General features: G+C 36.4%; 1 protein-coding gene across 4 annotated transcripts in view; it reads left to right on the top strand.

Moving 5' to 3' along the window:
- NCAM2 (neural cell adhesion molecule 2) overlaps nucleotides 1–26,670 on the top strand; it is a gene marked incomplete at both ends in the record, with an annotated part of 498,781 nt that overhangs the window by 356,474 nt on the left and 115,637 nt on the right. For all 4 annotated transcript variants that reach the window (XM_082839435.1, XM_082839433.1, XM_082839432.1 and 1 more), the window contains one exon: nucleotides 12,165–12,315. In XM_082839435.1, the coding sequence (XP_082695561.1) occupies nucleotides 12,165–12,315 (151 nt within the window). The remainder of the gene's footprint in view (nucleotides 1–12,164; nucleotides 12,316–26,670) is intronic.

Raw genomic sequence — 26,670 nt, 5'->3', positions numbered from 1 at the left:
ACATGATCCACAATTTTCTCAAAAGGCCAAAGGGTCAATGACTCTAAAAAGGTTCAAAGACAAGAGTGTGAGGAAGAAGAAAGAAAGGAATACTGTCCAACTCAGATGTGTTGTGTACTACAATTGGATTCCAAATTTGACAGTAAATGTCTAGTCAGGTAAAGCCACAAAAATAAACAGGACACATTATATAAATTCAAATGCCCAACAGTTAAAATTTACAACAAAATATTTATGTTTGAACTAAACTGAAGATGGTAGTTATCACATAGATATTTGATTAAGGGATTATTGAAAGGACAATAAACTCTATAAATAATTATTTTATCAAAATATTGAAATACTATTCAAGCAGTTCTTAAGCTGACCTTCCAGAAAGGCAAAAGATATAATATCAAGTTAAATTTCAGAGAGTCCTTCTGTAAAGGACTGGAATAATAATGTACAGTCAGACACTTTCTAATCATGTTAGTGCAGTGATAGAAACTGACAATACTAGATGGAGAACTAATATGCCCATTAACCTGTCTCAATCAAATATCAGATGTCTTAAATGAATCTTCAGTAGGTAGTGAATCAAAGCCAAGATATAATGAATTTTCTTTCAGATATGTGTAATGCCTTTCTGTAGCACAAAGAGAAAGATGTCCTTTGGAATGTCAGAAATGAGGAGAAATGACTTTGGTTTTCTAGTCAATGCATATTGTGCATTATTACAAAGCCAATGCCAACTCTGAAAATGACTTACAATTTCTCAATGAATCACAGACATTCCAGAAGAAATTCTATTCTTCCGGAATTTCTATTAATTTTAGATATATTATTAAAAACTTTTAAATAAAACCATTTTTACTAATAGCATGCTAACTTTACACACACGGATAGTTTTCCACAAGTCAAAAACCGTATCATAATAACAAAAGTACCTGTTGATTTTTAAGGTGGGTAAATTTACTTTTTAATGTGCAAAAGAACAATATTTTCCCTAATGAAGAATTTGCTTCGCATCATTATTAATGTATCTTGCCACATTCTAATTAAGGTATTAAATGTCACGTTTTTTTTTTTCACTCATAATCTTTTATTTTTTATGTGTTTAATAGTTTTCTTTTTTTTTTTAACATCTTTATTGGGGTATAATTGCTTTACAATGGTGTGTTAGTTTCTGCTTTATAACAAAGTGAATCAGTCATACATAAACATATGTTCCCATATGTCTTCCCTGTTGCGTCTCCCTCCCTCCCACCCTCTCTATCCCACCCCTCCAGGCTGTCACAAAGCACCGAGTCAATATCCCTGTGTCTTGCGGCTGCTTCCCACTAGCTATCTACCTTACTACGTTTGTTAGTGTGTATATGCCCATGACTCTCTCTCGCCCTGTCACAGCTCACCCTTCCCCCTCCCCATAACCTCAAGTCCGTTCTCTAGGAGGTCTGCGTCTTTATTCCTGCTTTACCCCTAGGTTCTTCATGACATTTTTTTTCTTAAATTCCATATATATGTGTTAGCATACGGTATTTGTCTTTTTCTTTCTGACTTACTTCACTCTGTATGACAGACTCTAGGTCTATCCACCTCATTACAAATAGCTCAATTTCATTTCTTTTTATGGCTGAGTAATATTCCATTGTATATATGTGCCACATCTTCTTTATCCATTCATCCGATGACGGGCACTTAGGTTGTTTCCATCTCCGGGCTATTGTAAATAGAGCTGCAATGAACATTTTGGTACATGACTCTTTTTGAATTTTGGTTTTCTCAGGGTATATGCCCAGTAGTGGGATTGCTGGGTCATATGGTAGTTCTATTTTTAGTTTTTTAAGGAACCTCCATACTGTTCTCCATAGTGGCTGAACCAATTCACATTCCCACCAGCAGTGCAAGAGTGTTCCCTTTTCTCCACACCCTCTCCAGCATTTATTGTTTCTAGATTTTTTGATGATGGCCATTCTGACTGGTGTGAGATGATATCTCATTGTAGTTTTGATTTGCATTTCTCTAATGATTAATGATGTTGAGCATTCTTTCATGTGTTTGTTGGCAGTCTGTATATCTTCTTTGGAGAAATGTCTATTTAGGTCTTCTGCCCATTTTTGGATTGGGTTGTTTGTTTTCTTGTTATTGAGCTGCATGAGCTGCTTGTAAATTTTGGAGATTAATCCTTTGTCGGTTGCTTCATTTGCAAATATTTTCTCCCATTCTGAGGGTTGTCTTTTGGTCCTGTTTATGGTTTCCTTTGCTGTGCAAAAGCTTTGAAGTTTCATTAGGTCCCATTTGTTTATTTTTGTTTTTATTTCCATTACTCTAGGAGGTGGGTCAGAAAGGATCTTGCTGTGATTTATGTCATAGAGTGTTCTGCCTATGTTTTCCTCTAAGAGTTTGATAGTTTCTCGCCTTACATTTAGGTCTTTAATCCATTTTGAGCTTATTTTTGTGTTTGGTGTTAGGGAGTGATCTAATCTCATACTTTTACATGTACCTGTCCAGTTTTCCCAGCACCACTTATTGAAGAGGCTGTCCTTTCTCCATTGTACATTACTGCCACCTTTATCAAAGATAAGGTGTCCATATGTGCATGGGTTTATCTCTGGGCTTTCTATCCTGTTCCATTGATCTATCTTTCTGTTTTTGTGCCAGTACCATACCGTCTTGATAACTGTAGCTTTGTAGTATAGTCTGAAGTCAGGGAGCCTGATTCCTCCAGTTCCTTCTTTCGTTCTCAAGATTGCTTTGGCTATTCGGGGTCTTTTGTGTTTCCATACAAATTGTGAAATTTTTTGTTCTAGTTCTGTGAAAAATGCCAGTGGTAGTTTGATAGGGATTTCATTGAATCTATAGATTGCTTTGGGTAGTAGAGTCATTTTCACAATGTTGATTCTTCCAATCCAAGAACATGGTATATCTCTCCATCTATTTGTATCATCTTTAATTTCTTTCATCAGTGTCTTATAATTTTCTGCATACAGGTCTTTTGTCTCCTTAGGTAGGTTTATTCCTAGATATTTTATTCTTTTTGTTGCAATGGTAAATGGGAGTGTTTTCTTGATTTCACTTTCAGATTTTTCATCATTAGTATATAGGAATGCCAGAGATTTCTGTGCATTAATTTTGTATCCTGCCACTTTACCAAATTCATTGATTAGCTCTAGTAGTTTTCTGGTAGCATCTTTAGGGTTCTCTATGTATAGGATCATGTCATCTGCAAACAGTGACAGCTTTACTTCTTCTTTTCCGATTTGGATTCCTTTTATTTCCTTTTCTTCTCTGATTGCTGTGGCTAAAACTTCCAAAACAATGTTGAATAATAGTGGTGAGAGTGGGCAACCTTGTCTTGTTCCTGATCTTAGTGGAAATGCTTTCAGTTTTTCACCATTGAGGATGATGTTTGCTGTGGGCTTGTCATATATGGCCTTTATTATGTTGAGGAAAATTCCCTCTATGCCTACTTTCTGCAGGGTTTTTATCATAAATGGGTGTTGAATTTTGTCAAAAGCTTTCTCTGCATCTATTGAGATGATCATATGGTTTTTCTCCTTCAATTTGTTAATATGGTTTATCACATTGATATATTTGCGTATATTGAAGAATCCTTGCATTCCTGGAATAAACCCCACTTGATCATGGTGTATGATCCTTTTAATGTGCTGTTGGATTCTGTTTGCTAGTATTTTGTTGAGGATTTTTGCATCTATGTTCATCAGTGATATTGGCCTGTAGTTTTCTTTCTTTGTGACATCCTTGTCTGGTTTTGGTATCAAGGTGATGGTGGCCTCGTAGAAGGAGTTTGGGAGTGTTCCTCCCTCTGCTATATTTTGGAAGAGTTTGAGAAGGATAGGTGTTAGCTCTTCTCTAAATGTTTGATAGAATTCGCCTGTGAAGCCATCTGGTCCTGGGCTTTTCTTTGTTGGAAGGTTTTTAATCACAGTTTCAATTTCAGTGCTTGTGATTGGTCTGTTCATATTTTCTATTTCTTCCTGATTCAGTCTTGGCAGGTTGTGCATTTCTAAGAATTTGTCCATTTCTTCCAGATTGTCCATTTTATTGGCATAGAGTTGCTTGTAGTAATCTCTCATGATCTCTTTTATCTCTGCAGTGTCAGTTGTTACCTCTCCTTTTTCATTTCTAATTCTATTGATTTGAGTCTTCTCCCTTTTTTTCTTGATGAGTCTGGCTAGTGGTTTATCTATTTTGTTTATCTTCTCAAAGAACCAGCTTTTAGTTTTATTGATCTTTGCTATTGTTTCCTTCATTTCTTTTTCATTTATTTCTGATCTGATTTTTATGATTTCTTTCCTTCTGCTAGCTTTGGGGTTTTTTTGTTCTTCTTTCTCTAATTGCTTGAGGTGCAAGGTTAGGTTGTTTATTCGAGATGTTTCCTGCTTCTTAAGGTGGGCTTGTATTGCTATAAACTTCCCCCTTAGAACTGCTTTTGCTGCATCCCACAGGTTTTGGGTCGTTGTGTCTCCATTGTCATTTGTTTCTAGGGTTTTTTTGATTTCCTCTTTGATTTCTTCAGTGATATCTTCATTATTAAGTAGTGTATTGTTTAGCCTCCATGTGTTTGTATTTTTTACAGATCTTTTCCTGTAATTGATATCTAGTCTCATGGCGTTGTGGTCAGAAAAGATACTTGATACAATTTCAATTTTCTTAAATTTACCAAGGCTTGATTTGTGACCTAAGATATGATCTATCCTGGAGAATGTTCCATGAGCACTTGAGAAAAATGTGTATTCTGTTGTTTTTGGATGGAGTGTCCTATAAATATCAATTAAGTCCATCTTGTTTAATGTATCATTTAAAGCTTGTGTTTCCTTATTTATTTTCATTTTGGATGATCTGTCCATGGGTGAGAGTGGGGTGTTTAAGTCCCCTACTATGAATGTGTTACTGTCGATTTCCCCTTTTATGGCTGTTAGTATTTGCCTTATGTATTGAGGTGCTCCTATGTTGGGTGCATAAATATTTACAATTGTTATATCTTCTTCTTGGATCGATCCCTTGATCATTATGTAGTGTCCTTCTTTGTCTCTTTTAATAGTCCTTATTTTAAAGTCTATTTTGTCTGATATGAGAATTGCTACTCCAGCTTTCTTTTGGCTTCCATTTGCATGGAATATCTTTTTCCATCCCCTTACTTTCAGTCTGTATGTGTCTCTAGGTCTGAAGTGGGTCTCTTGTAGACAGCATATATAAGGGTCTTGTTTTTGTATCCATTCAGCTAATCTGTGTCTTTTGGTGGGAGCATTTAGTCCATTTACATTTAAGGTAATTATCGATATGTATGTTCCTATTCCCATTTTCTAAATTGTTTTGGGTTCGTTATTATAGGTCTTTTCCTTCTCTTGTGTTTCTTGCCTAGAAAAGATCCTTTAGCATTTGTTGTAAAGCTGGTTTGGTGGTGCTGAACTCTCTCAGCTTTTGCTTGTCTGTAAAGGTTTTAATTTCTCCATCAAATCTGAATGAGATCCTTGCTGGGTAGAGTAGTCTTGGCTGCATGTTTTTCTCCTTCATCACTTTCAGTATGTCCTGCCACTCCCTTCTGGCTTGTAGGGTTTCTGCTGAGAGATCAGCTGTTAACCTTATGGGGATTCCCTTATGTGTTATTTGTTGTTTTTCCCTTGCTGCTTTTAATATGCTTTCTTTGTATTTAATTTTTGACAGTTTGATTAATATGTGTCTTGGCGTATTTCTCCTTGTATTTATCTTGTATGGGACTCTCTGTGCTTCCTGGACTTGATTAACTATTTCCTTTCCCATGTTAGGGAAGTTTTCAACTATAATCTCTTCAAATATTTTCTCAGTCCCTTTCTTTTTCTCTTCTTCTTCTGGAACCCCTATAATTCGAATGTTGGTGCATTTAATGTTGTCCCAGAGGTCTCTGAGACTGTCCTCAGTTCTTTTCATTCTTTTTTCTTTATTCTGCTCTGCAGTAGTTATTTCCACTATTTTATCTTCCAGGTCACTTATCCGTTCTTCTGCCTCAGTTATTCTGCTATTGATCCCATCTAGAGTACTTTTAATTTCATTTATTGTGTTGTTCATCGTTGCTTGTTTCATCTTTAGTTCTTCTAGGTCCTTGTTAACTGATTCTTGCATTTTGTCCAATCTATTGTCCATTCTATCTCCAAGATTTCGGATCAACCTTACTATCATTATTCTGAATTCTCTTTCAGGTAGACTGCCTATTTCCTCTTCATTTGTTAGGTCTGGTGCATTTTTATCTTGCTCCTTTATCTGCTGTGTGTTTTTCTGTCTTCTCATTTTGCTTATCTTACTGTGTTTGGGGTCTCCTTTTTGCAGGCTGCAGGTTCGTAGTTCCTCCTGTTTTTGATGTCTGTCTCCAGTGGCTAAGGTTGGTTCAGTGGGTTGTGTAGGCTTCCTAGTGGAGGGGACTAGTGCCTGTGTTGTGGTGGATGAGGCTGGATCTTGTCTCTCTATTGGGCAGGTTCACGTCTGGTGGTGTGTTTGGGGGTGTCTGTGGCCTTATTATGATTTTAGGCAGCCTCTCTGCTAATGGGTGAGGTTGTGTTCCTGTTTTGCTAGTTGTTTGGCATAGGTTTTCCAGCACTGTGGCTTGCTGGTCGTTGAGTGGAGCTGGGTGCTGGTGTTAAGATGGAGGTCTCTGGGAGATTTTCGCCGTTTGATATTATGTGGAGCTGGGAGGTCTCTTGTTGATCAGTGTCCTGAAGTTGGCTCTCCTACCTCAGAGGCAGAGCCCTGCCTCCTGGCTGGAGCACCAAAAGCTTTTCATCCACACGGCTCAGGATAAAAGGGAGAAAAAGTAGAGGGAATTAGTAGAAGTATGAGGAAAGAAAGAAGGAAAGGAGGGTAGGAAGGAAGGTAGAAAGAAAGAAAGAAGCAAAGAAGGAAAGAAGGCAAGAAGGAAAGAAAGGAGGGAGGGAGGGAGAGAGGAAGGAAGGAAGGAGGGAAAGAAGGAAAAAAGACAGAAAGAAAGAAGATACAGTAAAAATAAAATAAAGTATAATAAAGTTATTGAATTAAAAAATTCTTATTTAGAAAAAAAAATAAAAGGGACGGAAAGAACCTTAGGACAAATGTTGGAAGCAAAGCTATACAGACAAAATCTTACACAGAAGCATACACATACACCCTCACTAAAAGAGGTAAATGGGGAAAAATCCTAAATCTTGCTGTCAGAGACCACCTCCTCAATTTGGGATGATTCGTTGTCTAAAGGAGGGAAGGAAGGACGGAAAGAAAGAAAGAAAGAACGAAGGTAAAGTATAATATTGTTATTAAAATTAATTATTAAGAAAAAAAAATTAAAAAAAAAACATGGACGGATAGAACCCTAGGACAAATGGTGGAAGCAAGACTATACAGACAAGATCTCACACAGAAGCATACACATACACATTCACAAAAAGAGGAAAGGGGAAAAAATCATAGATCTTGCTCCTAAAGTCCACTTCCTTAATTTGGGATGATTGGTTGTCTATTCAGGTATTCCATAGATGCAGGGTACCTCAAGTTGATTGTGGAGCTTTAATCCGTTGCTTCTGAGGCTGCTGGGAGAGATTTCCCTTTCTCTTCTTTGTTCTCACAGCTCCCAGGGCTCAGCTTTGGATTTGGCCCTGCCACTGCGTGTAGATCGCTGGAGGGCGTCTGTTTTTTGCTCAGACAGAATGGGGTTAAAAGAGCCGCTGATTGGGGGCTCTGGCGCACTCAGGCCGGCGGGGATGGAGGGGCACAGAGTGCGGGGCGGGCCTGCGGTGGCAAAGGCCGGCGTGACTTTGCACCAGCCTGAGGCGCGCTGTGCGCTGTCCCGGGGAAGTTGTCCCTGGATCCCGGGAACCTGGCAGTGGCGGGCTGCACAGGCTCCGCGGAAGAGGGGTGTGGAGAGTGACCTGTGCTCGCACACAGGCCCCTCGGTGGCGGCAGCAGCAGCCTTAACGTCTCCCGCCCGCCTCTGGGGTCCGCGCTTTTAGCCGCGGCTTGCGCCCGTCTCTGGATTCCGCGCTTTCAGCCGCGGCTCGCGCCCGTCTCTGGGGTTCGCGCTTTTAGCTCGCGCCCGTCTCTGGAGTTCCTTTAAGCAGCGTTCTTAAACCCCTCTCCTCACGCCCCAGGAAACAAAGAGGGAAGGAAAAGTCTCCTGCCTCTTTGGCAGGTGCAGGCTTTTCTCCGGACTCCCTCCCGGCTAGCTGTGGTGCACTAACCCCTTCAGGCTATGTTCAAGCCGCCAACCCCAGTCCTCTCCCTGCGCTCCGGCCTCAGCTCGCAGCCCCGCCCGCCCCGGCGGGTGAGCAGACAAGCCTCTCTGGCTGGTGAGTGCCGGTCGGCACCGATTCTCTGTGCGGGAATCTCCCCGCTTTGCCCTCCGCACCCGTTGCTGTGCAGTCCTCCGCAGCTTCGAAGCTCCCCCCTCCGCCTCCCGCAGTCTCCGCCCGCGAAGGGGCTTCCTAGTGTGTGGAAACTTTTCCTCCTTCACAGCTCCCTCCCACTGGTGCAGGTGCCGTCCCTATTCTTTTGTCTCTGTTTTTTCTTTTGCCCTACCCATGTACGTGGGGAGTTTCTTGCCTTTTGGGAGGTCTGAGGTCTTCTGCCAGCCTTCAGTAGGTGTTCTGTAGGAGTTGTTCCACGTGTAGATGTATTTCTGGTGTATCTGTGGGGAGGAAGGTGATCTCCGCGTCTTACTCTTCCGCCATCTTCCGCCTTCTCCTAATAGTTTTTTTTACGTACAGGAACTCTTCTGAACATTGAATCTGTGTCTGTGTACATTTCCTCTATGGTGAAGCTGCTCACACAGAATAAACTTGATTTTTTTACTCGGTAGAAACCATCATCATCGTCCTCATCACCATCATCCCTCTTTCAAGGACCTGGTATATGAAGGGTAACATGCAAGAAGCTCAATGCCCTCTCGCTGCAAATGCAAAACAGGCTTCCCGGGGGTAGAATATTCGGGTCGTGGCCGGCCAAGAGATGGCTTTTTATCATGCAGAATGTTTCTCTGTTATTATTATTGCTGTCCTCTTTTTCGTTTAGCAGTTTATTACAGGTTGTGATAAAGGATACAGATGAACATCCAATGGAAGAGATGCATAGGGGAAGGCATGGTGCGTCCGAGCCCTCTCCAGGCCCAAAACTCTGCCCAAATCTAAATGTCACGTTTTTAATCCATAGTAAAGTATAGCTGAAGGATTACATTTCCTTTATTCAATTATATGTACATTTCACTGTATCTTAATTTGCTTTATAAAAATTTTAGAATGTAATGATTCTGTCCTAGGTACTAGTCCGGGTGACTTTCACACAAAGTACCATAAAAATATTCTCGCATTTGTACAACTATAATATCAAACTGCAGGATAAAATCTGAAGTTCCAGTAAGACTAGAAAAAGCAATGTGTCCCAAGAAAAGCACAGGGACATTATATCTGTATGTATAGTAGTCAACCAGGGATTATTTTGAGTATAAATTGATATCTGGCCAAGAAATTGAAAGAATGATGGTAGAATACTGCCACGTAAATATGGAAGAGATAAAGGGGGAAAGATTTGAGAAAGATGTGTGAAGGCTGCTTAGAAAGCACAGGACATTCATGACAATACAAATAATTCACATTAAATGGAATCCAAATTAACAGTATCCAAATTGTAAACTGTGCTTAAACAGAAAGGTAATACCATATGGAAGTCCGTAACATCAGGCTAATGGATTGGGGTTTTACTTGGGAGGCAATACAATGTTATTTGTAATTATAGAGTATGAGGTCCAGGGATGTGAAACCTTCATAAAGTTGTTATGAGAAATAAAAGTTTGCTTTTAAAAAAAAAAGACTTATTCTTAGTTACACAAGAAATAATTTCTGCAGCTGGAATGATTTTTTGCTAAGAGAAACATAGGAAATAACATAATGTTGAAGGCTTTTGCAGAGTCAGGGAGTCTTTTTTGGTCACATTCAGCCTGAATGTGATTGTTCTCTCTGAAATCCAGAGACGCCTGTCAATATCCTTCCAACTTAACAGCACAACTAAAACTGTAAATGGAGAGGCAGAGAGCAGATAGGTCTATGGAAACACAGTTGCTGAAAATTGGAAATCATAATGTCGAGAAAGATGATAAACTGAGATTTATCATTATTCAGAATATAAATAGATGAATAAATGTTCAGCAACTGATCCAAGACTGAGGACACGGTATAGCATGGGGCATGGGAAAGAATTAGTATCATTCATAGAAAGACAACTGGGAGAGGGCAGGTGATGCTGGGTAAGGCGTGATGTATTCATCTGCACATGCTAGTTTGAGATATACATCAAATGGACTTGCCCTGCATATGATATATCTAGTTATGTAGCTCCAGGGAAAGAAGGATCCTGGGTGGAGAAAGAGTGACTAGAGATCATCAGTGTAGATGTGGGCAGGGATAAGAGTGCCTAAGTGGATTGTATTGACTGAAAAGACACTAGAGTCCAGGACAGAATACAGAGGCCCCGAGGAAGAAAGGTGGCTGTAACCAAAACCAAACCCAAGGAAACTACAACCAAAACTGGGAGAAAAATCAGGATCATGTGAGTGTCTTGAAAGCCAAGGGAAGTCGGCACACAAGAAAGGAAGGATATAGTTCAATAGGATTTAATGATGAACAGAGTTGCAGTGAGATAAGGACCAAAGAATACCTATTTAGTTATGGAACAGCAGTTAGTTACCTTGTATAACAATTGTCCATTTTGCTTTTGGGTTTATTCATTCTGATTTTTAACTTCTGTGGATTCTTACATTTTGCTTTCTTTCAATTAAGTAAATGGGTTTGGCAACTGAACTTCTTCAAAATTGGCAGAAGAGAATGCCCTTCTGCTTGAAAACTTCACTTTACTATTTCTTTAGCAATACTTGGGAGGTGGGGAACATATTTTTGACATAGAAATCTTGATCTAAGTTGCATAATACATCCCTAATATGCTTTTGTTTATTTCTTTGTTTTTGAAGACCATTTTCCAGATAGTGAATTATGAGTGAGTGATAGGATTGTATAATGATTGCATTCCTATATAAAATTAAAAAGCAAAAAAAAAGTAACCATATTGTGCCCCAATCAACATGTTTGAAAAAGAGCTTTAAGATAGTCTTTTAATATTCATAAAGGAAAATAGTTAAACATAATTTTAATAATGCAAAGTACACACATGCATTGAAATTTGTTCAAATCTGTCATATAGAAAATTAAACAACCATTATACTGTTTATAATAACATACATATTTCAATTGAATGTATGATATACAATATTTTGTTGAACACTAAAACCTCAACTATTAAAAAGAATCAATTCAATAATGGTAGAGCAGATGTTTCCAATGAGTTATAAAGTGCTAAAAGTTCACTATATTTCTTGATAGTACAGAGTAAAATTCAATGAATAAACTATTCTTGTTTTAAATATGTGTGCTATAAAGGTATTTGATTTAAGAAAATTCTATAATTATGTTGCACACAATAATTCTTATTTGAAATATAATCTATATGTTATTGGATTATAAGCAATTCCTTGATTTGAGTCATATTTGTAGAGTTAAGTGATTAATAATTTCCATATTGTTTCCAATGACTTCCTAAGAATGCTGTGTTTTTAATAGTGTATCTATGATGCATATGGTACCAATTATGCTTATGAGCAATGCTGTTGCATTCATTCAAAAATGAAAACTATAAATTCCTCTTAAAGTCTTTAATTGTCATACATCTTGATACATTCTCCTTATTTAGTGAAATAGAAAACTAAAATACAGCAGGAATATCATTTTCACTGTTAGGTTTTAGCCAGAATTGAATAGGCATTATTGTCATTTTGCTATGTTTGTAAAGAACACAATTGAAAGACAACAAAATCCTTCCGAGAAGAACATACTAGCTTTATAAAAAGCAAAAAGCATAATAAATAAAAGAGGTTGATAAAACTTATGTTTAAGTTTTTACTACTTACAAGTCAGTGTTCCTGTAAGCAAGTGGGCTGGTAAAATGGATTAGCTAAAAATAGTAAAGTGTAAATAAACACTGCTTTTTTGAAATAAAAAATGAATACAGGTAAGAGTTTATTTTCATTTATTGTGTCTATGATAAATGCAATATGTTTCATCATCATTTTACACAAAATACGCATAAAATCTTTATTTTTCCTGAATCAATGTAAACAGAGCCCAGATGGACGTATCGAAGTCAGAGGGCAGCACAGAAGCTCATCACTGCATATTAAAGATGTGAAGTTGTCAGATTCCGGGAGATATGACTGTGAAGCTGCAAGTAGAATCGGAGGGCACCAGAAAAGCATGTACCTTGATATTGAATGTAAGTTATTTTCATTTTGTATGTTTATTAAAACAACTTTTCTGCTTTGAAAAACATGTATTTTCGTGGGAAAATCAAAATACAGTAGTTCATTTTGTAGTAGGTAATGCATAACTTTAGAAGGAATGCAGCCAAAGTCAGTTATTAGAGACATCTAGTGGCGGTTATGGGAGATTTCACAGTGCTATATGTTTAATGGTCTTAATGTTGCTTATCCTGAAAATTGTGGCCTTTTATTACACAGCGTTTAACCCAAAACACAATGTAAACTGAATTATATTAGTTATAAGTAATTGATCAACATCACCGTAGATTTTTATCTGTTTATTCCTAATATTAATGGTCCTGTGTTTCACATATGTAGTGAGAATTTCATTTCTCATTTCAAGTTGTTTTGTTGAATTATTTTACATCCTCATAAGTTATTGTATAGTATTTAAAATACAGTACTTAGGATACTCTATTTTTCAAGGGCTGATTGCTAACAAACTATAAGTTGTTTTTTTGATCACAGATGCACTCCTCCTTTGCTGTTAAAGTCTTGCATATTGGTTTATTCAGCTTTTTCTGGAATTTCTCTTTAAGTAGCATTTTAACTGCATGCCACAAATAGTGATATGTTGTCTTTCTCTTGGCTTTCAGTTGAAAATATTTTCTACATTTCTTTGTGATTTCATCACTGGTCAATAGTTATTTATGAAGATATGTTTAACTTCCAGATATTTATTGTTTTCTTAGATATTTTGCTGTTACTTATTTCTAATTTAATACAGTTGTGCTTAGAAAATACATTCTATATGATTTTGATGTTTTCATATTTACTGAGGTTTATTTTATGTCCCAGTGTATGATCTACCTAGTGAATACATAATGTGTACTTGAAAAACATATATATTCTGCAGATATTGTGCTCTATAAATATACATTAGATCAAGGTGGCCGTTAGTGTTCTTTAATCTTCTGTGTCTTTACTGAATTTGTTTTGTTCTATTAGAGTGATGGTTGTTAAAATCCTCCACCATGATTGTGAACTTTTTTCTCTCTCTGTAATCCTGTTGATTTTTGTATCATATATTTTGAGGCTCAGTGACACAGTACACATTTATAGTTATCTTCTCTTAGTTTCCTATTGTCGCTATAACTAATGACCAAGAATTTTACTGCTGTAAACAACACAATATATTATTTTAAGCTCTTGAGGTCAGAGGTTGGAAATGATTCTCACTGGGATAAAATCAAATGTCCGTAGGGTTGTGTTTCTTTCTGGAAGCCCTACAGGAGATTCCCTTTTCTTGTCTTTTCCATTTCTAGAATCTGCCCACCTTCCTTGGCTTGCAGTCTCCTTCCAACTTCAAAGCCAGCTTTGGCAGATTGAGTCTTTCTCGCATCGTATCACTTTGACTCTGCTTCCTTCCTCACATCTTCTCTATATTTGACTTCCCTGCAATTACATTGGACCCACATTGGGTAATCCAGGATAATTCTCTCAACTCAACATCCTTTACATCACAGTTGCAAAGTTCTTTTTTCCCATGTGAAGTAACATGCTCAAAAGGTCTGGAGATTATGATATGAATATCACTGGGGGATCATTATTCTCTCTCCCATTCTCTCTCTCCATATGTCTTCCTCATGAATTATTCATTTTCTGCACTAATCTCTGACTCGATGTACTTTAACGTTCAATAGCTGTTCATGTTCTCTCAGAGTTAATTATCTGACACTTTACATTAAATGTAGAAACCTGACAACCATATAGGTGCCTTTACAAGTGCTCCACACTGATCTTTTTTTTTTTATTATTAATATCATATGTATTATATCTGCATTCATATTAATTGAGAATCTCACCAGAAATTATAATGATTTTTGTTTTAAGAGTTATAGATATATTAAGGAACTGAAGAGGAAAAAAAATGTTATTTACTCATCTCTTTACCATTTCCTTTTACTCTTCCTCCATCCTTAAAGATTCAGATTTTCCTCTGATATTATTGTCCTCCAGTCTGAAGAAATTTCTTCCCCATTTATTGTAGGTCATATTTGTTAGGGATAGAGTCTATTACTTTTTTTTAAATTTTCATCTGAAAATGGCCTCTCTGTTATTCCTGATGAATTTTTTTTTCCCCTGGGAAGAATTCTGGGTTGTCATTTCTTTAAAGATATGGCTCCACTGTCTTCTAGCCCCCTTGGTTTCTGATGATAAATCCGTGGTAATTTGAATTGTTTATCCCTTGTATGCCATGTGTCTTTTTTTTTAATTTTTCTTTTTAAATTTATTTATTTTTGGCTGTGTTGGGTTTTCGTTGCTGCGTGCGGGCTTTCTCTAGCTGCGGCGAGCGGGGGCCACTCTTCGTTGCGGTGCGCAGGCTTCTCGTTGTGGCTTCTCTTGTTGCGGAGCGTGGGCTCTAGGCACACGGGCTTCAGTAGTTGTGTCCCGCGGGCTCAGTAGTTGTGGCTCGCAGGCTCTAGAGCACAGGCTCAGCAGTTGTGGTCCATGGGCTTAGCTGCTCCGTGGCATGTGGGATCTTCCAGGACCAGGGTTCGAACCCATGTCCCCTGCACTGGCAGGTGAATTCCTAACCACTGCGCTTCCAGGGAAGCCCATGTGTCATTTTTCTAAAGCTGCTTTCAAATTATTTTATTCATCTTTGTTATTCATAGCTTTGACTAGGATATGCCCAGGTATGGTTTTCTTTGGGTTTATCCTGTTTGAGGTATACTGAATTTCTTGAATCTGTAAGTTTTGTATTTGTCAATATATTTGGCAGTTTTTTATCATATGTCTTCAAACATCTGTCCTGTCCTAATCTCTTTTTCATCTCTAGGACTTTACTTACACACATTAGATGTTTTGGCTCAAAGATCTCTGAGACACTGTTCAGTTTTATATATCTTATTTCTCATTGTTCTTCAGATTAGATGATTTCTGTTGTTTGCTTTTCAAGTTGACGGATTCTTTACTGCATCATCTCTTTTCTGCTACTGAGTCCATCCAGTGAGGTTTCTGTTTTATTTAAGATATTATTTTTTTAGCTCGAAATTTCTAATTTTGTTCTGTTTTATATTTTTTGTTTCTCTGCTGAGATTTCTTATATATTCATTAATTCTATATGTGTTTTTTCTTTACCTCATGTAACATAGTTAAATTAGCTGCTCTAAAATCTCTATCTGGTAGATTCAACATCTGAATCATCTTGGGATGTGCATATGTTAATTGTCTTTTCCCTTTAGAATTGGTCATATTCTCCTGGTTTGTTGAATGTTGAGAAATATTGCATCGTGTCCTGGACACTGTAAATATTATGTTGTGCAGACTCTGGGTCTTGACAACCATATGGGAAAAATGTATTTTTAAGTAGCTAATCACCTCTAAGTTCTGTGTTGCCTCCTGTAATAAGGGATTCGCATCTCACAGTTGATTTCTTAATGCCTTTGCTATACATTTTTGTATCTGCTCTATGCATGCCAAGCTCAGACTTTAGGCTGAGATTTCTGTGGTTTTATTTACAGAATTATGGCGTCTCCTTCTCTGACTCCTGTCTGGGATTACCCCCACAGTATTCAACCTGTATTGGCTTCTTTCCAGCATACCCTCTATATTTCTGGATGTGTTTTAGGTCCAGAATCACTTTGACGCTCCTTGTCTAGTACCTGCCCTCTAGACAAAGCAATGAGGGTGAAAAAAAACAAAACAAAACAAAGAAACTAGTTTTCATTCCCCTCCACAATCCCTGATTTTGTTTACTTTCCAGAAGCCTTAGGGGAGTGTTGTTGTTGTTGTTGTTGTTTTGCTTGATTTGTGCTATTTCTAGTCCTTTTAATTATTACCAGTAGGGGAGTTGGGCTATCACAGGCTTGTCCTGCCATTATGGAAACAGAAAGGTATATATATTCTGCTTTTAAGAAAACTTTGTCATAAGAATTTTTGGTTTCCCTAGTTCCTGGAAACAAGAGTATGAATGTCTTAGTTTCAGTTTTCAGCAATTTTTAATTTATTTCCTCCCTTCATTTTCTTTTCAAATTTTATATTTATTTTTCATAATCATACATCCTTAAAGAAACTATTACCCTGATCAAAAGATTGTTCAATTGCAAAGTCCTGAAAAGTAAGAAGTTGAGCTTCTTTTTTCTCCTGCTGTATATCAATCTTCTGTGTAGTCAATTTTATTTAATTTGACATTTTTATCTATACCCACACTTAATCTACCTAGAAAGTATAGTAAGTTCTACATATGTGAATCATTTCAAATTTTAAATTGAGAGATAGGGGATTTCCCTAGAGGTCTAGTGGTTAGGATTCCCCGTGGCCTGGGTTCAGTCCTGGTCAGGGAACTGAGATCCTGCAAGCCCTGCAACGTGGCAAAAAAAAATTAATAATAATAAATTAAAATAAATAAATAGAGAGATAGGATGGCTTTAGCTGAGTTTTAGAGTTTAGAGGTTCAGAATTTTAATAGTATCCTTTACCTATAAAGGGAATAATTCTCCTGATATAGCTGAATTTCATGTGAAGCAAAGGAAAATGTTTTATATTTTAAGATTAATAAACACACTATCAAACTTTATTCGTGCATTCTATTGACATGTTTCCTTTTTTGTTTTTTCAATCTTTAAATGAAAGGAGTTTCTCTTGTGGATTTAACCTATACATGAATCCTGTATTTAAGCTATGGCCTCTTGTTTTCTCCCCATGATGAATCTCTTTTAAATACCTGTTACAAATTACTTGAAAATCTCTGACAGTCTAGCTTCCTCTTTGATTAACCCAGACTCTTACAGTATTGCTTCATATGCCTTACTCAAGATGCTCCATTTTTCACAATCAAATTTACTGATGAATTCCATAACGCTGGGAGCCCAGCTCACTTTTCAAACTTTATGCTACATTTAGCAAGATACAAGTTTGCCCATATATGTGCCCAACCTCTACTGTATTGTAGGTAATGAGATTATTACTTTCTAGGTACTTAACGATAATTTATTAAAACTGAATCATGTAAAAAATGCTTAAAGTGGATGAATATTATGATGAAAATTTATTTATGTTTATATAAATATTCTAGTAAAAGATAAATTTATACTTAAGTAGAAAATAAAATAATTATTCATCTTAATATCATTAATAGCTAAGATTCAGATTTTATTCATGTGGTAGGAGCAGAGTAAATGCCATTATGTTATCTTTTGTCTGTAGTTATTATTATTTTTGAGTATGGAATTAAATAATCATTTGGAACATGTGACCATGGTTGTAATTTAAAATTTAGCCTGTTCTTCTCTTTCACTTGCAAGTAACTTCCTTGTTAGTGTCATTGTATTATGAAGGTTGGAACACTTTTTTATGCCTGCAGTGCTACTATTTGTAAAATATCTTATTATCTTCTCATATGAAGACTAGTAGAAATTTTGGTTGGATAGGGCAGCATAACAACCATAACAACCATGATAAATACTTAGCTTATCAAATAAGCTTATTTCTTGATAATTAAAGCCTGTGTTGTTATAAAATAGGATATTTTATTTAGTGACAAATTTATAGTAGTAATAACTTAATGCAATGGCATGTAATACCTTGAAAAGTTATTGATGTAAATAAATATTTGTATGTTAGAAATAGTAAGAATTTTTATTTTCCATCTTTGATTCAAAACAGTACAGAAATTATGAGCATTACAAAGAAATTATACAATGTCACAAAACATTTACCATTCTTTACTATGTGATTCAAGAAACTACAGTGTAATATTGTTAAGAATGAGTGAAAAAGAACTGAGCCATTTATAATTTGATACCAACCACATTTATTATAGTACCACTAAACTTAAGGTGCTTAGGAGATTATCTCTTTTTTTTTGTTCAAAACCTCTTTTGTATTTCAGTTTAAGCAGACTCCTTGGCATCCTGCCAGTTCATTTTCAACATTCCAAAGGCATTACCCTTTCTAAGAAGCATGAGTTGAACTAAAGTTCCAATTTATAAAACAAAGGAGATAACAAGCATGTGATATGTAGTTGAATGCAATAAGCACCGATTACATAGTACATTTGATGGCAATTAGAATCAAGTTTTGTGAGTAGGTACTCATTACTTATTACCTATTAATTAGACTTAATTATTTTATGTGATTCATTTAAGAGTTACATGGTAAAAATGCCTGCTAAGAAATATTGAATTTTTAATTTGCATTTTTTTCTCATTGAGCTCTCTGCACCTGCTTTTATTTCTTGTTAGAGATAATAGCAATATTCAAATGAATTTTCTCCTGTATAAAAGTTGTTAGCAATATCAGAAACCTCTTAAGGATATAGAGATATTAATTAACCTTATAACACATATTCATGTTACTTCTAGACTTAACATGTATTCCATATAATTAATAAAACTTTGTTTTATTGCACAATTATTTCCTCAAGTTTTGCAGTCTTTCAAAATAACTAATTCCAGTAGCATGCTCTGCTACATGTACAGGATGAGGTAGGTAAGATGTGACCATAGTTTTAACATTTAAATAGAGTATCTCAATAACACTTAGGAAAACTCCTTGTTCATAGCAGACAAACATTTTATATCTGTGATTAAAATCTTGTCTTATGAACATACCATAATACATACACCATAATACATTTAAATACACTCACCATAATACATTTAAATTGTTCAGACTTTAAAGAAGATGGCTTATTTGCAGAAGTAAATTGGTTCTAATGTCAGCAATTATTTAGATTTTATACCCTTCATGATAATTTCAAGGAACATCTGAAAGAAATATAAAGTCTATGTCTACATGCAGAAGATAAGAATAGATCATTAAAAGAGAAAGGTGAAAATATCTTTTACCGCTCACCTGTATTATTTTAACCCAGACTTTACATGGACCTCCTGGGGAAATTTGAAATATCACATTCTTCATGTGTACAGATACTATAACTTACTCTAGTTTTTTTTTTTTTTTTTTTTTTTTTTGCATTACACGGGCCTCTCACTGCTGTGGCTTTTCCCGTTGCAGAGCACAGGCTCCAGACGCGCAGGCTCAGCAGCCATGGCTCACAGGCCCAGCCGCTCTGCGGCATGTGGGGTCTTCCTGGACCGGGGCAGGAACCCATGTCCCCTGCATCAGCAGGCGGACTCTCAACCACTGCGCCACCAGGGAAGCCCAACTTACTCTAGTTTTATCACATTTTGTCTGTCTCTGACAGATATAATCTGATTCAGATTAAATTTTGTGAAAATGTACTTCAGAGATTATGATGATGAAAAGTTGTTAAGGAATTTTAGGAAATATCTAACCCTTGAGAGGATAAATCTTAGAAATGAGCCAATATCAGACAAACAAATGAAATAGTCATTGTGTTTAACTACTGGATTTATCACTACCTCCTGGCACCTGCTTAACCTAATTGTCCCAAAATATCAGTCTCTGCATCCAATTTGCCACAGCTTTCTGCCCTTCCTCTGGAATGAAGACCTTTCGCAATGATCTCACTTCCCACTAGTACAGTGAATGTCCTAGCTTGGGCAGCTGTAACTAAATATCTTAGACTGGGAGGCTTTCACAGAACCATTTATTTCTTATGGTTCTGGAGGCTGGAAGGCCGAGATCAGGATGCCAGAATTGTCAGGTCCCTGGTGAGTGCTCTTTTGCTGGTATGTCTTCACATGGACTTTCCTTGGTGCATGCTCGCAGGAGATACACCTCCTCTCTCTTCCTTTCACTAAGGACATTAATCCCATGATGGGGATTTTACTCTCATGACTTCATCTAAAATTAATTACTTCCAAAGGCCCCACCTCCAAATACCATCACATTGAGAATTAGGGATCAACATATCAATTTGGAGGAGATACAAAAATTCATTCATAGGAATGAGCTTTCTGTATTGGACAGAGAAGACCACCTCACAGATGGAACTAATGCAGAACTTCACAGGGTGGGGCTGCACATTGCGATCACATCATATCAAGCCTTTACTGACATCACTGAGTTGTGTCTTTTTTTTTTTTTGCGGTACGCTGGCCTCTCACTGTTGTGGCCTCTCCCATTGCGGAGCACAGGCTCCGGACGCACAGGCTCAGCGGCCATGGCTCACGGGCCTAGTCGCTCCGCGGCATGTGGGATCTTCCCGGACTGGGGCATGAACCCATGTCCCCTGCATCGGCAGGCGGACTCTCAACCAAGGCACCACCAGGGAAGCCCAGTTGTGTCTTCTTGAAGATCCTGAAAACTGTGCTAAGACCTTGTGACAGACTGCTTACAGTCTGTCTTAGTCTGCTTGGGCTGCTATAATAAAATACCATAAACTGGTGACTTATAAAAAAACAGAAATTAATTTCTCACAGTTCTGGAGACTGGAAGTCTGAGATCAGGGAACCAGCATGTTTGGGTTCTGGTGAGGACCTTTTCCAGTTACAGACTGCTGTCTTCTACTTCTATCCTCATATGATGGAGAGTAGAGCAGAGGAAAAAGCTCTCTCCTGAGTCCTAAGGGCACTGATCCCATTCATGGTAGCTCCTCCCTATGACCTCATCTAATCCTGATCCCCTCTCCAAAGCCACAAATCCTAATACCATCACACTGCAACATATGAATTTTGTGGAGGCACAAACATTCAGTCCATAACAGGGCTCTCCCACCTTCCTCCCCCTCCTTAGGATGTGGTGCCAGTAGGTTTACCTTGCTGGACTTATTACCTGACACCATAGTCCAGAATAGCATGACCATCCAAAGTTAAGGTACTTAATTCTTGAAAAAGACCAGTCCAACAACTTCAATCCAATCAGCCAGAACTCTGTGCCCATAAATCCTTAAATCCTCTAAATTTCATTATCTAACTTCAGTGGAGCAAAGGCAAGGACAGCTTTTCTTCATACTGTCCATGGGTTGTTGATACCTATCCATGGACTTAAGCCAGCTCACAGTTTGTGATGATGTAAACTAGTTTTTTATATATTGGGCTTTACTAAAATAATGTTTAAATGTCATAGTATTACAAGCTATTCTTAGATTTTAATGAATCTGCTGGGTCTGATCCTAGGACATTGGTCAACTCATTTAAATTACCCAAGCTTTAGTGTCCTGATGTGTAAAGAGGAAAAGATGGATCTAAACTTACTATTTTATGAATTTAAGCATACTAAAGTTAGGATCTTAATTATATTTTTTTTTCATTCAACAGTATTTATCAGGCATGTATTACACACCAAGCACTTTTTCAGGTGTTGAGCATGTAGAATTATAATAAAGCAAACAAAAACACTTGACTTTATGAACCTTACATTCTAGCAAGGAAAATCAATGATAAAAAAGACAAAATAGGGACTTCCCTGGTGGCGCAATGGTTAAGAATCCACCTGCCAATGCAGGGGACACGGGTTCTAGCCCTGGTCCGGGAAGATCCCACGTGCCACGGAGCAACTAAGCCTGTGCGCCACAACTACTGAGCCTGCACTCTAGAGCCCGCGAGCCACAACTAATGAAGCCCAAGCTCCACAACTACTGAAGCCCACGTGCCTACAGCCCGTGCTCCGCAACAAGAGAAGCCACTGCAATGAGAAGCACGGGCACCGTAACGAAAAGTCTGCAACTAGAAAAAGCCCGCATGCAGCAACAAAGACCCAACGCAGCCAAAAATAAATAAAATAAATAAATTTATATTAAGAAAAACAGACAAAATAGCAACATATATAAGAATCAGTGAAAATGGCTAAGGAGAAAAAAATAAAGCAGTGCAGTGAGATACATCATCAGCTAATGTCACAATAAATATACATAATAAACATTCCCAAACTCAGTGACATACAGTAGTAATCTCATACTCAACTGGAACTGGCTGACCCAGGTGGTCCTTGAATAGGGAGCTCTGCTTCAAGCAGCAGTGCTTAACTCCATGTTATGAGTCCAGTAACACTTGAAACCAGACCGAAGAGGCAGCAACGGTATGGAAGAAGGCTACACCATGGTGATGGCAGAAGCACAAGAGGACAACTGAATAATGTAAGGAAATTTCAAGTGTTTGCTCGTGTCACATTCAAAAAGTCGCATGGTTAAGCCTAACATCAATCCAGCAGGGAAATGCACTCCTGTCCTACTGGGAGGGCTTTTGGAGAGAATATTCACTGAATAAAATAAGCCGTATCTGAAGTTCATGCCTATGAGTGAAATTTCAGATAGTTAATTTTAAAATAATATTTTGGTTGTAAAAATACGTATATTTACACATTTCTCTAAATTGCTTTAGACTTGCTTGTATAGTCATCGCATATGGAATAAGAAAAACCAACATACTTTTCAAGAAGTTGTTTTAAAGACATTAAATATGTAAATGACACTTTTGTATCTTCATCTAAGAAGCTTCATAATAATTACTTGATTTCATAATATTTATTTTATAACACTAGAAATAGTGTATTAATAGTGCCTTTCAAAGATTCAAAATATTTGAAAGATATAAAATATTGCAATATATCTAGGAAGCTGGAATCTACTTATATGGAACAGCTTAGAAAGTATAAGACAACATATAATTTAATGCACCTATAATTAAATATGTGTCATAGAGATTATACAACTGAGCAGTTGTATAAAAGCAGTTCTTTTATACAATAAAGAAAAAAAATCCTCTTAGAAATGTAAAATTTTCCACAGTATCTTAAAGAAGTGGAACCTGAAAATCACATAATATTGATTCAGTATCTATGCAATTTTAAAACCTATATGGCTCATTTGACGTACTCTGTTTATTCAGATATATCCCTTTATTTCATATTTATATGGTCATCTGGAGTAAAATGTCCTCTCTCCTTTAGGATTGATGACAAGATAAACTGTTTCTGTCCCGGTGATGAAGATGAAGCCTTGATAAGAGCAATTAACCTCTTTAAACAATTATTTTTATCACTATTAGTATCTCATAATGCTTCATAAGCAGTAGAATTTCAAATAGTTCTTGTTAGATACAAATAATTCCATGACAATCCTGTTTGTTTAGGAAATTTTGATTTTTCTTGGACCTCCTAAAAAAGTCTTTTAAGGTAATAAGAGCAATTACCAATGCAGTCAGTTCAATACCATAAAAGCTAGCCTATTTTTGATACTTTTATATTTTTCTGTGATTTTCTCAGACTTCATAATATGACTGATTTTTGTTTCCAGTACTCTTGAGTCATCAGTGCTAAAACAATTGATTTAAACATTTTTCTTGCCCTGAGCAATATTCCTCAATATGATTGCTTATTTTATTCATTTAAAAAAGATCTTTATATTAGGTCTTTACTCAAAAATAATAATTAGATGTGTAAAAATTCCAGCTCATATCCTAATAAACCAAGATAAAAATTTCATTTGAATATATGCACATTTATTTTGAAATTTTATTTAAAATGTTTTGATTTCACACAACTACATGTTCTTTCCCAGAACGAGTAAAAACTTTTCCACTATAATGTAATGTCCACAGAGACAAACCTAATTTTTTCTAACATCTCTCTTTATTCTGAAGAAAAAAGAAACACATATTTGTGATTTTTCGGAAGCTCTTGGGGAAATCCCAAAGATGTTTTTGCATGTAATAGACATTCTAAAATGTTTACTTTGTTTTTTTTTTTTTCTAAGTTTAGAGTTCTACTTTGGGAAAGCAAAATCAAAGTCACTTTCACAGATTTGTTCACTTGGTGAATTAAAATTGTAGGTGACTGAGAGACTATGTGGTTACCTATTTAATTAAACTGTCAATAAACTTTTTAAAATAAACAAAAAAGGTTAAGAAAATGCTTCCTTGATTAATTTTTGTTATCTATGGTGTTTTTCATTCACACTATGGTTTACAATGGGTTCTTGCTTCTATATACTTTTAATTTAATTTAACTGACTTCTAAATCTAATTTAATTTAACTGATTTTTAAAATTATCAATTATTTGTAATATAAATGTTATACATAATAGTATAGGACCAGCCGCTTTATATTTATTGGCAGTATATTCATCGTGGGGAAACCAAAAACAAAGAAGAGTACACATTTTTTAGCTCAAAAAAAAATGCTGTTAAAAGAGGAAACTCATATCAATAAACTGCTATTTTAGGAGAGGCTGTACATTTTTTGGTTTTATTTACTATGATTCAATGCTCTGAAAAGGTATCACATATGATTCATTTCTAATCATAACTTGAATTGCTTTATTTATTCCATCTGGCACAAATTATTTTGCTCGATTATGTAAAAAAATTAAATTTTGATGATAGTTTATCACCCCTTTAAGTAAAATAGTGTTCTAATTAAGTATGCATTAAAGATATAAAATATTTGTCAACATAAACAATAGTTAAGCAGAAAGAAGTTGTGATCTAGGGCTTCCCTGGTGGCGCAGTGGTTGAGAGTCTGCCTGCCGATGCAGGGGACGCGGGTTCGTGCCCCGGTTCGGGAGGATCCCACATGCCGCGGAGCGGCTGGGCCCGTGAGTCATGGCCGCTGAGCCTGCGCATCCGGAGCCTGTGCTCCGCAACGGGAGAGGCCACAACAGTGAGAGGCCCGCATACCGCAAAAAAAAAAAAAAAAAAAAAAAAAAAAGAAGTTGTGATCTAAGTCCTATTAAATAATACTGTAGTTGTTCGAAAGTTAAAAATATGTGCCAATTTGTTACCAATTTTCAATTAAGAGACCTAAAGGGATGTAGAAAAGGTTTATATAATTCCTTACTTTTCAGTCTTTCAGTTAAAAGGGGATAAATTTAAAGGTTAAATGGTGATAATAATAATGTGATGTCATTGTGATTAAATTTGCTAATTATATAACATGCTTAAAATAATAACTAAGTCATAAGCACCATGTTAGCTATTATCATCATCATTATTTCCAGTCTTGTTTTTATCAGGATGATGATGATGATGATGTTGATGTTGATGATGTGATGATGATGAAGACAATAATACTGAGTTTTTCTTGCTTGTTTTCTATTGTTGTGACCTAGTCATTGCATTATGCATAAAATAAGCAACGTTCTAGAATGCACAATCAAGGACTTTAAGATACAATAGTGGAAGTGTTTTTATTTGCTTTTGATTTTTTTTTTTAAGTCATCAGGGTTTGATAGACTTGGGGAGTTCAAGAAATGAATTAAATTTGTGGAGCTATTTTTTTTTTTTTTTTTTTTTTGCGGTACGCAGGTCTCTCACTGTTGTGGCCTCTCCCGTTGCGGAGCACAGGCTCCGAACGCGCAGGCTCAGCGGTCATGGCTCACGGGCCCAGCCGCTCCGCGGCATGTGGGATCCTCCCGGTCCGGGGCACGAACCCATGTCCCCTGCATCGGCAGTCGGACTCTCAACCACTGCGCCACCAGGGAAGCCCTGTGGAACTATTTTTACCTCATATAAAATTAACAACCTAGACATGAAATTAAATCACTAAACAATTTACATTTTACTTGATAGTTTTCTTTTCAATTTTAATGATAGTGACCAACTTTAAATTTGTTTGACATTAATAAGCACAAATTACATAAGTTACAGAATGTGCTACTGCTAAATCAGATTCTGAAGAAACTAATATTATTGTTATTTGTAAAATGACTTTAACACTGTATATCTGTATGACCAATCATCCTTCTTTTGATAATTCAGAATTTTTTATGAAAGAGATTCACTTAAGCTTTGTATCCTAAATTTACACATGAAATTGTGCATAATAATAATAATAATATAATCTTTAAAATACTGTAGTCTTTTCTGGAGATTTCAATTATATAAAGCAACAATAGGGAACAGAATAGCCATAAGTAGTACAATACTTTTATTAGTATTTGTATGTATGCTTTATGGAGGAAGGAGATTAGGACAAGAGAAAAGAACAGTAATAGTAGAAGGAGGAATAATTCACCTTACTTATGATCAAACTTTTCTTATGATCAGTAGAAAAGTTAAACAGTGATTTAATACTTAAATCACTAACAACAAATTAAAGAGAAACCCAGCATATGCTAAGAAGTCACATATAGGTATATCTTAATATAAATGACACTTATGACTCCAGAGTTATAAAATATGCTGAAATTTATGCATAACTTGGCTGTTCAAATTTAGTACAGAAAATGCACACCCAGTGCTATGGTTAGTTGGCAGTAAGCACACATCTAATTTAGTATTCCGTGTAACCATTAGAATTCCCATGACACATGGACTGAACCCAGTTAATTGCCATAGCTGATTCTGCATATGAGTGAACATACAGTAGAACTGAATCTATGAAATTATTAATTGAATTATCCTCTAAATGTGCCAAAGGATATATTAGTTTTCATTCCCTTGGTAGTTTCCTTCTGCATAAATTAAATGAGAAAATTCAATGACTGAAAAAAGTGTAAA

Source organism: Leucopleurus acutus (assembly GCF_964270905.1).
Source record: "Leucopleurus acutus genome assembly, chromosome: 5".
NCBI lineage: Eukaryota > Metazoa > Chordata > Mammalia > Artiodactyla > Delphinidae > Leucopleurus > Leucopleurus acutus.
This window is presented reverse-complemented; position numbering and strand designations above follow the sequence as displayed.